Raw genomic sequence first — 12,114 nt, forward strand, 5'->3', positions numbered from 1 at the left:
GTGTAAAAAGTTTAATTGAAACTCCGGTGTTTCTTTTATTACGCGTGGATTCGAATATTGTACGCAGAGTGCAGCGATTAACGCGTGAAACGTCGTAAATTTGCCACATTTCTGTTCGTTGTCAGTTCTCTTTTACGATTCTTACTTGCATCCTTAAAATGACACGCTTCTGTACTGTCGCAATGCACCGAACACGGCAATTTTCTTAGTTCACCAGAAGGATATTTTTAGTATCGCTTGAAAGATAAAAAGCAAGTCGATAAGTTGGAACGCGAGACTCGTCTGTACCGAAGCGATCGATCGTCGCGTCGATTTAGATTTTTCATTCGAACACGGTATCTGCCCAGGTAGCTTAACCTTTTCACTCTCCATAGTTTCGTTTATCGATACGAAATCGTGGCAAGCAAATACCTGTATAGGAGATGAAAAGCGAAATGGTAATCTAGCTGGGTCGGTATCGAATAAAGGAAGCAGCGGTTGCAATACCTGTTAGCAGATCGATGCACCTGAGGCGCTGCATCCCTTGAACCTTTGCTCCATTCCTGGAAAAAAACCCCCGCCATCGTTTCTATGGACGACAGGAACGGATCAATAAATCCGACCGGCACCACCGAAAAAGAATTCCTAATTTCGTTCACGCCTTGCCCACATCCTGCTTCCTCCGCTCTATTAACTATCGATCATTTCCGATCACCTACCCATCGCCTTTGTCCAGCGAAGCTCGCTTCCACGCGCACACTCAAACACCTTCCGATTCTCGAGATAAAGCCGACTCTAAACTTCCGAAACAATTAACGATTCCTTTGTCACCTCCTTTTCTCCTCCTGAAGAAGCAAAGCGTGTCTTTTGTCGCCTTGTTGCCAACTTTCTTCTTTTCCATTCTCCTTGTTGCATCTGTTTGTCGCGATCAGCAGGGAACTGCTCCAGGTAAGTACGGAAAATGCATGCGGTAAATGTATGTATGCTCGCATCAGGATGCTTCACCTTTTTCTGCACCGCATTTCAACTTTATGCCAGCGCGATGGAACGTTCCCTTACAAAAATGGGAACGCGTCTAACGCGTGTCTCTGCACTTTAGGGCTCGCAAGAATCTGAAAGAGAGTGAAGAATGTCGAAATTCGAGAAACCGTTCCCGATCAAAGGTTCGAAATTACGCGCGATCCTCGAAAGTACGATGATATTGAAAATTTAGAAAGAGAAACGATAGCCGAATGAAAGTTGAAACAGCGTTTCACGTGGCCACGAATACATTGGCAATCCCTTGCCATTTTTTATCGCTATAAAATTTCATTGCTTCGCGGCCTAACGCGTTGACTGCCACGCTGAATTTGCCAAAAAATCCTTCCACGATACGAATCTCATTTCCGATAATTGGATAAATAACGAACGAGACGCCGCGGCGGTCAAAGTGTTAACAATCGCATGCGTGCGCGTATGTTTGAGAGTGTTTGCAGGTGTCAGATGGTTTGGGCAAAAGTTTGTAACCCGTTTGAACGATCGTGGGAAACGTTTAAGGGAGAAACGTTTAAGGATTCTGCATGCGACGTAGCGAAACTGTAACGAGAACCTTCGTTTATGTTTCCACCTTTGTTACTTAATAGTTGGCGTAGATACGTTTTGTACTTACACATATGCCTTTCTCTCTCTCTTTACGCGTGTATATACATATATATACATCCTTGTACAATTTACACCTGCAGAGGGTGTCTGAACGAAACATGTGCACCGGGGGTAAACTGAAAATATCCAAAACTCCTTGGTTCCTTAATTGACCTATCGTTATAGAACTTGTTGATAACAATTTTTATTTTTTACCACGATAAATTTACACTTCTCACGGTGTACACGTTTGCCGAGACAACTTGTATTTATATGTATATATCTAGATGATACATAGCTCCTCTAGAAAGTGCATATTGGCAACCTTGGTTCCTGTCTCGCTTTTTAACCGAGCCCGCCGTGGTTTGCTTTTGGGGTGAGGTTCTTAAACTCTTTCTAACGACCCATCGTGTTCCCTGTGGCTGTTCCACGGTTTCGTCGCGGATCGTCCAACGATCTCTCATGAAAGAAAATATTCGAGAACACGAAACTCACGTAAATCATTTTTTATTTATCGATATACATTCCTGATTGCGATTCTCTTATGTTTCGCAAACAATTCGATGCCTAACAGTTGTATTTAACGATTCAAATGTCTCATTTCAGCTGATTGTTTCGTAACCATTTACCTTGGTCGCTTATAAGCTCTTTAAACAGCTTACGCAGCCAATGAGAAGCTTGAACGCGTTTCTTTTCTTTTCTTTTCTTTTCTTTTCTTTTCTTTTCTTTTCCTTTTTTTCATTCCCTTCGAAAACGTGATCGCAGCAGCTTGTTTCGAGTGAAACACACGAACGCATTCGCCTCTTTTCTCTTCCAGAGAAAAACCGTTTTCAGAGCCAAGCCAGATGAATAAGGATAAAAGAGAGACTTCGTTTCAGGTCGCTGAGCGGTTTCCTTCTCTCGGTTTCCTCGAACAAGCTTTATATTCAACCGTTTAAACACCGACAGTCTATCGGCTACGACAATCGATAGCCGCGTATTTCTCTTTACCCCGAACAGATTAACCATGGCGGTATGCGGGTAATGCTTGGTCTAGTTAGCCCAACGATTGAAATTTCCTCTTATGCCCGGTCAGTTGTCACGCGAGGTTCGTATAAAACGACAGATTAACGCGAGACGTTTCATTGAAAATTTCCTCGATGAAATCAAGAGAAAAAGAATACACGAAGTTAAACCAGAGGACGGATAGATCATGTCGAGCAAAGAATATAACACGTTTCCGAGCTGAACAATCGCGAAATGTTTTACCCTTTCCTATCGATTCGCGCAAACTTTCTTTCGACCAAAACTTGTTATTCTTGTTATACTTTTCTACAGCTTGAACGATCGTCTATTTTAACTCGTTCTACGATATACGAAGAATAGAAATTTATTCGATTTCGCGGTAAATTGAAATTCCCACTGGGTGTAGAATAATCGCGATCGAGATTTATCCGTCCCGTCGACAGGACGATACGATACGAAACGAAACGAAAGACAAAGACAAAGGCGGAAAGAGAGCAAATTAAATAAGAATAATTAAAAACAAACAAAACAAAAAATGGTTAAAAAATGGAAAGAAGAGAGGAAGGAAGATCGTGGGCTGTTCTGTTGCAGCTGACGGACAGATCATGGTCGACTACGAGGACGAGTTCGATGAATTTGGGGACTCAAAGTGCTCGCTGTGCCAGCGCAGGTTTGAGGAGCAAGGTAAAATCCTCCCCTACGACGCGGACAGTATTCCTAAACGAAACAAAACGAAACGAAACGAAACGAAACGAAACGAAAACACGTGGAAAAAGGTTTAGACGAGCCATTAAAAAAAGGGAGGGAGAGACAGGACCAAGCTTACCAACTCGTGAGACAGGCTTAGATATTCCGAGTGGTTGCTTCCCAAATCGTCCTCTCCCTTGAACAAATTTTCCATTGATCCACGAAAACGTTTAGTTAATCCTTTTGCTGCAGTTTCTCGACATTTAGCTAAATTAGCTAAATTAGCTAAATTCCTCGAAATTTTTTCATTTCTTTTTATAGCTAGTTACGTATTCGATCGAGTTTAGTTTACGTTAGGCGATGCAGCAAAAGGGTTCGCGAATAAGAGTGTAGAAAAATTGAAGATGGTAGAGAAATTTGGGAAACAACGTTCCAAGTAGTCACGGTACTTTTACCCTTTGTACTCGTCATGGAGCGTCGTCTCATGGTCGAGGAAAGAAATTCTCCCTGAATAAAACGAGGCCCGCGCGGTTTCCGTCGAACCACGAGACGTCGCGACGTTTTTCGAGTACACGTTAAAAAACGGTATAAAACGGTAAAGAATGATAAAGAAGACTACGTCCGAGCAACGCGACCGGGAATCCTAACACGGATGAGAAAACTCGAAAAGGCTCGCAAAGTGGAAAACAGTAGCGTAGATGATCGGTGCAGAGGGTTGAAGGACCATCCTAACGATTAAAACTCTGTCAAGTGATTAAAAATTTCAGCCTGGATACTTCGAACTGCTTTTCTAGAACAAGTTGCTTTTGTTCGGTTAAATGTAAGGGAAAAGGGATTGTTAATCGCTTGACAGAACGTGTTTAGCGTGTCGTAGAATGTTACAAGACATTAGTATCTTTTCAGTGTATCATCATAGACTCAGAAAAATATTGAAACTCGTAATTATTCGTGTAAAACAGTATTCGTCGATGCATGTATGCTGTATTCGAGAGAGAATTGCTGTGAGAGAATTGCTGTATTCGAATCGCAACCAAATTAATCGTGGACCTACTTCGTTCGTCGAGTGCTTTTAACAAAATGCTTTGCAAATCGAGTACGCGTTATTTAATTTACATCCCGTTTGTGAAATTATTGCATTGTATACTTTGTGTATTTTCCAATATTTTTTTGAGTCCCAAGTAAATCGTAATTAGCCTTCTCAACCCACGCATTAATCCCAAAATTCGAATACTATTTACTGAACGTGGTTCGGATCCAGACAAACGTTTGTTTCAATCATTTAGCCTGCGCTTCGCTTCTGCTTCATTATATTCCCCGTTGTTGATCTCTTCCTTTTTTTTTACTATTTTTGTATCTCTTTCATTTCGAACGCAACAGATGAAACAAATTCAATCGTCGAGATTGATTATCTATTGCACGCGTAACCCTTCTGTTCTTCTCTCTCTCTCTCCAAGTTTCCTCATTCTCAATAAGGCGAGCAAATACTTTCTCCTCCAGAAAATCAAAGAACTTTTGCCCGATTCGGGGAGAAAAGTTTTCTAAAGGTAATCTGCTTCCTCTAAACGCAAAATTTCCTTTCCCTAAAACTATCAAATTCTTAGACGTTCACGCGTTAGTATCCAGCTCGGCTTGAAACCGCTTTCGCGAATGTGAAGCTTCATTGCGGAAAGTTGGCGACACGACTGTGCCCTGTTCTTCCTTTTCTACGTCGTTTATTTTTATTCATTTATTTTTTTTTTTATTATTATTACTTTTATCCGTCATGAAAGCTAACTGTCCAAAGAAGAGCCACGAATGAGTTAGGAATTAAACAGGACTTTAAGGGATAGAATTAAAACAGAGCGAAGATTCCTTTCGAAAGACGAAACTCGACGATTAAAATGAAAGAAAGTAAAGGAATCTCGGAAAATATAGTTAAACGATTTATAAAACGTCTGCAATGAATTTGCCGATTGATTCGTTGCAATAATAAGTGATTGCTAACCGCTTCTTTAATCCCGTCGCTCGCTATTTCCGTAAAAGGCAGAGACGCGATGATAACGATATACCGATTCTAACACACGATAGGTAACTACAGCTGCCTGAAGGTGGATCTGATTTTCACACGAGATCGTGCCTTCTATTTCACGACGGTCTTCATCCCGGGAATTATTCTGGTGACCAGCTCTTTCATTACATTCTGGCTCGAATGGAACGCAGTGCCAGCGCGAGTAATGATCGGTAAGCTTAATTTTTTTTCAACTCACCATATTAAGCTTCTTCTTCTAACAACGTCGTACATTTAGAATTTATTACCAACGTAAAGAGATATCAATTACCACCCTAAACACCTGGTCCCTACCTCCTCGCCTATCAAGTTGTTGCCAACGAGATAACCGAGTATAGATCCACATAGATCTTCGCATCGATCTGTTACAATTATAGGGGAGGCTAACATGCCGAGACACGAATTAACGTATAAATAATTTGGTAAATCTTACGAGGGGAACTACCCAAGTGTTACGCTCACTTATTAATGAAACTTTGCCACCTTGTAGAGCTCGTCGTCCTGAACACGCCTATACCCCATTTTGGGAACAGACGGCTAATTGTTTAAAAGATATTAACAATTAAAGCTAGTGACTGCTTATATTGAGAAGTATAAGAAACTAATTGTAAGACAAACGCTTGACTCGCAATCTAACTGTCCAGGGTTCAATTCCCATAGTTCCCAATTTTTTTTTTTTTCTTTTTTTTTTAATGATAATTTGTCTTTTTTTGAATAACTATTACAACTGTGCTATAATAATTGCATTTATTAATAATTAATTACAAAATGTTATTCCTCTGCGAGTATAACGGGGCAATTAAGAAAACATGTTTTTTTTTCCCCAAGAAATCTGGAAACAATTTGAAAACTTTTTCTCCGTGCATTGTTCCTTAACTTTTAAGAGGACCAGTCCCAAGAGGAAAGGAATAATTTCGCGACAAACTGGTTGGAGTAGTAAGGTTGAAGATGCATAAAACATCGCGTAAGACGTAAGAGCAATCTCGTTGCTTGGCATCGCGTCGCTTCGAAGGAAAACACGAGATCGAACCGAGATAAAGTGGAAACGATATGTTTTCAGGTGTGACAACGATGCTCAACTTTTTCACCACGTCGAACGGTTTCCGGTCGACGCTGCCGGTCGTGTCGAACCTAACTGCCATGAACGTGTGGGACGGCGTGTGCATGTGCTTCATTTACGCCAGCCTGCTAGAGTTTGTCTGCGTGAATTACGTGGGTCGGAAACGGCCGATGCACAACGTCGTCTATCGTCCTGGAGAGAATCCTGTCACCCAGGTACTTTTGCTCACCCTCCTTCGCCATATATCCACACCACCTGCATATTTTTATTCTCTCCGACACTTGTACGTTTTTCGTATTTTCTTTCTTCCACTTTATACCGTTCATTTTTTTATCCATCAATTTCTTTCGAATTTCTGTTTTTTATTTTTCATTTTTCTTCTTGCGTTTTACGAGTGTAACAGTCGTCAAAATTTCTTTCGATATTTTCCTTAACGTTTCTTTGTTCGGTTTGATTCTATGTCTTTATTGTTTTTTTTTTTTCTTTCTGTTATTGCCTGTTTCCCCCACTGTCTTTAATTCATGTTCTTCTTACTTTCGTCGTCGCGCTCTTTAACAAACCAACACCTTTTCTTTCTACTATTTCGATCCGTTTGAAAATTCTTCGCGCCAAGAGAATTTCGCGAACTTTTACTCGCTGATCGTATATTAAATGAAATGTGGATTTCTGGAGAAGTACTTACTCTTGCAATCGAATTATTTTTTTTTTAACGAATGCAGGAGTAGATTCTCCTGAGACGAATGCCAACACTTTATTCGTGAATTACGAAATTCTTTATACGTTTGCCCCTATAATTTTCCACGAGCAAAGTGTTGAAATGAAACGTGCAAAGGATCAACGAAAATAAAACACTTTTCCTTATTTTCTTCTTGGCGGACAATGACATTACGTACACTCACAATACAAAATCGACCACAGCACCTTTCATTAAGCCCACACAGTAAACACCAAGTTTGTTCTTTGAGAATGATCGAGCGAAGCGTTGGTTCGTGCAAAAATTGCTGTTGTTCGTTTCGATGCGTGTCACAGAGGTAAGCTGACTGAAAAAACGCGTCAACTAAATCGTTTTCCTCGAAAGCGGTATCCGCGAAATAGAAGAATACTTCTCACTCCCTATTTCTCGAGATTTCCGTTCAGATATCTTTACACACCTCATTTCTCTGTATATCCTCGAATGCGTGGAATACGCGATCGACGCAGATGCAACGAACGATTCAGGTAATCCTCGATTCTTACGTCAACTGCCAAAAGTATCGGGCCATTCTTTAAGCGTCCGATGAATTTTCCAAAATCACATTCGAAAAAAAAAGAAGCATCATTAAATAATGGTCCCGTTACCATTTGGCCGGTGGTGTAGATCGAAATCTCGCGTAGTCATGCGAAGCACGCGAAATTTTCGAATACGAAAGAAAAGATAAAAGAAATTGTTCAATATAATTGGCTCGATTGATGTTTGTGTTTGTGTGTTGGGTGGGCTTATCGACGATAAATCGAAGTTGTAGAGGGGTGGTATCGGGTGGTGGTAGTTGAGTTCGAGTAATCGCTGAAACGATTCCTCAATATTCGCGTATTCGCATCGTGCACGTGTGAACTCGTTGGCGTGAACATTGCACAGACACGGTATGGTTTGTTACTTAACAATCGCTGCATTTCTCGATACTACGCCTATGTCTATATAGTTTCTTTTTGATTGTGTCTCTATCTTTCCCGAAAGAACTCACGATTTTTATCCCTTTCCAATTTCGATCAACACGATAACGACGAGACTCGTGCGACAATTACCAACGTTCTCGGTTTAAACTACCATTATCATTCGATATTACTATAAAAAGGTATACAAAAATTTGATGAAAAATTCGAATATCCTTCTGTTCCGAGAATGTTCGGTACTCTCGTCGATTTCGATCGAGGCTGCAGTATTTGCATGTCTCCAGCAGTTTCACGCTCTTTGCCCCCCTTTTCTTATTCTCTGTAATAATCTTCTCTATTTTCTCTTTTTTATCCTTACATTTTGTCACCCGAAACAACGATATAGTTTTTTCTTTCTCGGATATCGACGCACCATCTGGTATCCGATACCTTTTGTCGTATATACACTGATTCTTCCCTAATTATTCTTCCTCCGCCGCGTATCGTTGCGTTACGATCGTCACGCGGAAAAAAATATTAAAAAAGAACCTTTAAATCTCTTAGTACGAAGAATCTGAAGAATATTTCAAAGACTACGTTTCGCGCTCGTAACGCATACGCGAAGAAATTTGCATCCTTGTTTGTTTACGGTTTCGTCGGGATCGCGATGAATACCTACCGAGGGCCACGTTGCTGAATTCACCCACCGATATTATTATTACATTACCCTTCGCGTTCATTGCGTGAAATATTCTCTCGAGAGCCGAAGGAGCGAAGTTACTGCAACCGAGGAAAATTCTCTCGATCGAATTAACGAATGTTCGCGGCGCGAAAGGAAACGGCGAAGAAAGTAATTCACGGTTTAACCAAGGTACTAATTGTAAGTAATTGGTTCGCGCGAAGAAGGAATTATTAGAACACGGGTAAAATGGCCAGAAAGAAAGGAAAAATCTGTTCTCGATGTGAAAGAAATAAAAATAATGAGGGAAAAGACAAACACGTTGTTACACACACACGATTAGTAAGAATTTGGTTGGTGTGGAAATGTTGGTGAGTAAGTCTCTTTGTTTGGTGTCTGTGATGTTGCAGCGGCTCCCAGCGGTGCTCAGCAGGATAGGGATAATATTGGCCAGCCCCTTGGTAAGACCCCCCATAGCATTAGGGCGCGGTCACGACTTGGCGCGTTTTATCATGCAGAATTTCGATTTTCAAATTTCCATCTCGCCTCGCGATTCCATTCGTTTATCGCGCGACATTTTTTTATTCTGAGGCAAGAGGAATTTCCCGGGGATCCAACCCTTGCTTCCTACAATACGTTCTCTCATTTTTTCGTTCTGCTTCCGATCGGGATAACTTATAGCGATTCCAAGAAATCCATGGTGTGCACGTGCAAGGTCTTAACCGCGTCCTGACGAACCACACTGATCCACAGGGATCCACGTATACCTATACACACACACTCGTACAACATTTACCATACGTACACACTTGTTCTCTTGCTTTCTCGTTCGACAGAACGGAATACCCTTTATCTTTCTCTGATCCAACTCATTTTTTAGCCGTCTTGTTTATCGAGAATGAGTCGAGCGGAAATGTTAAACGATTCCAATTGCCGGATTTAATCCTCGAATGGTGAAAATCCTGACACGTTTATCGGGTTCACACTCGGCTTTTTATACGAAAAACATTTAAAGTCTCTGTAAATTGAATTATGGAAATAAGGAATTATTTATTATTATTATTATTAAGAAGGAAAAACATTAGAAGGAACATTCCTCTCGACTCTTATCGTATCCTTCCCCGCCTGTGCTCGTGCCAAATTTTTCTACCTCTCGTCACCTTTCACCTGTCTCTTCTTTCTCTTTCTCTTTATCTCCCGCGCCTCTCTACCTTTAATCTTATTCTTCCGAATGAAACGCATGATCAAGTGCATGCACGTGCGAATGATGCAACCGCATAAAAAGATTCGATTGAAACTCGACGATGACGAATTTTGCGAGCAATTCATGGAAAAGCATTCGAAGGTAGAAGTAAAGAATAGCTTGATCGTGCTCTCGTTTCCATCGTTTGCGAAACGAGAAGGCGCTGGTACGTGAAAAAAAAAAAGAAAAAAAATTTTCATTTTGAATCGATGACGGAGAAGTTTGAACGCATGCGATGCATGAACGATGTGGTTAATTATTATTTAGCACGCGCATGAAGCACGTTGAACAATGTTTTTGCTCGATCACGCTGTACCTTGTTGCCTCGACAACAATTTCCACAAATCTTTTCTTCCCGTCTCGCTAAAGCACGGGAATCGCGTTCAGATCAGCGGTTACTCTCCTCCAAGCGAGTAAAAGCTCTTTGTTCTCCGTCAGTCATTAGATTCCGCGTTAGACGCGTACTTCCGACGATAATTAAACGCTTCTGAACGTTCAGCTTCTTGTATCGTATATCGAGGCTTACGAGTTACGTTTTTCTTTTATTCCTCTGTGTGCGTATTTTCTGTTGCTTGATCGCTGATACGGGCTCGTCGCGACGACAAAAGCGATTACTCGAGTCGGACAATTAGCTGAAACTGTCGCTTGCAAATTGAAGGAATAGATTCTACGATATCGCCTCTGTAGAAATGGCAAAATTTCAAAGGCAATAGAGCAGAATTTCCTTGGCAAAAAGGCTTTGCTTCGCCTTTGATTTGCGAGCGGCGCTTTTCTTTTTCGATTCGATCGTTTTTTTCGTCAAACAAGCAACTAACGAACAAAACATTATACGAATTGAACGAACCAATCACGGGTTATCGGATTTATCCTCTATCTCACAAGATTTCATTTAGAGTTCATTCGAACCCTTCGATGATCATAAACTTTCGCATATACTTTCAAAAAACAATATCATTATGATAGTTTATAAATTCATATTATTCTTAACACAAGTGAAAGCGAAACGAGCATAACAATTAGTACAATCATTAATTACACGTAGCAAGAAACGTTGAAAATAATAACGCGCGGCGACGAGTCATCTCATTTGTGCAATTTCAATTATTCAACGTTTAATTACCTCTGTTTCCTTTTCAATCGTGATTCGAACGTATCGAACCATATCAGCCGTATACATATATACCGTTCGTTTCTTTTTCTTTTTTTATATCTAATATATATATATATATAATGCATTGGTTGTGATATTAACGATCGCTTTTTGCCATTAAACTTACCCCGACTGAAGCTTGACACGTAGCATAAGCTTGAAATTGAAAGGAAAGAATATCTTTCTTAAAAGGGATTCGCTTTGACGTTCGCCCAGTTTAATGGAACGTCGCTTGAAAAGAAAATGCATGGAAATGGAAAGAAACAGACGGTTGGAAAATCTGAATAAAAGTTCATTTCTACGAAGAAATTGATATTACAGTCTAGTTGTTCGCTGGGTTAAACTCGAAGTGAAAAACATTAATTAAAAAGGAAAAGCAATAGAGTCTCTTAAACTGCGCGGAAAGTCTGAAAGGAAATTCTTGGTCGAAAGACGTTCAGGATTCATTGTGTGCGAAGAACATGCGATTCGAGGAAATATTTCGTCGCAACTATAACTTATAGAGATGTACAGTTGTTACAAAAGTATACGTGACGTTCGCATCGGAATCGTGACGTTTAAGTACCTATTCTGTCGTTTATTTAACAAGTTTAAATCGGTCCGAATTCGATGCGCAACAGTGTAAAACGTAGATGTTAACGGCATGTAAATTCGTAAGTTATACGCAGAGGCACGATATAATGTTGATCCATATACATACGACGTGTGTGTCGTTAAGAGAAACAACGATTCGCTTTTCGATCAAAAGCCTGGTGATTTTGCGATTTCTCCCTAAAATCAACCTCGGTGATACTCGTTAGTTTAATACATAGCGAAGCGGTTGAGATTAATTCGAAAGAATTTCCTAAAATTCAAGCCCGTCGAACGAATATCACCGACGATTAAGATAATTTCGAGGAAGAACGGTGGCCGATGTGTCTGTGCGCGAACTTCCGGAATATCTCACGCCTGTACGTGCAAGCTTGTCCGCCTCGATCAAAAGCCTTCATCACGCTTAACTTACTTTACGCTTGTC

The 12,114-nt window shown here is 40.6% G+C and overlaps 1 protein-coding gene across 15 annotated transcripts in view; it reads left to right on the top strand.

Annotated features, from left to right (window-relative positions):
* Positions 1–12,114, top strand: part of pHCl-1 (pH-sensitive chloride channel 1) — a 45,144-nt gene that overhangs the window by 28,202 nt on the left and 4,828 nt on the right. For 4 of the 15 annotated variants that reach the window (XM_076690762.1, XM_034337697.2, XM_076690763.1 and 1 more), the window contains 4 exons: positions 3,196–3,288; positions 5,359–5,511; positions 6,399–6,613; positions 9,117–9,167. In XM_076690762.1, the coding sequence (XP_076546877.1) occupies positions 3,196–3,288; positions 5,359–5,511; positions 6,399–6,613; positions 9,117–9,167 (512 nt within the window). The remainder of the gene's footprint in view (positions 1–3,195; positions 3,289–5,358; positions 5,512–6,398; positions 6,614–9,116; positions 9,168–12,114) is intronic. The other 11 variants (XM_076690764.1, XM_076690765.1, XM_076690766.1 and 8 more) reach the window with 4 other exon arrangements.

This window comes from Osmia lignaria, chromosome 11, assembly GCF_051020975.1.
Source record: "Osmia lignaria lignaria isolate PbOS001 chromosome 11, iyOsmLign1, whole genome shotgun sequence".
Classification (NCBI taxonomy): domain Eukaryota; kingdom Metazoa; phylum Arthropoda; class Insecta; order Hymenoptera; family Megachilidae; genus Osmia; species Osmia lignaria.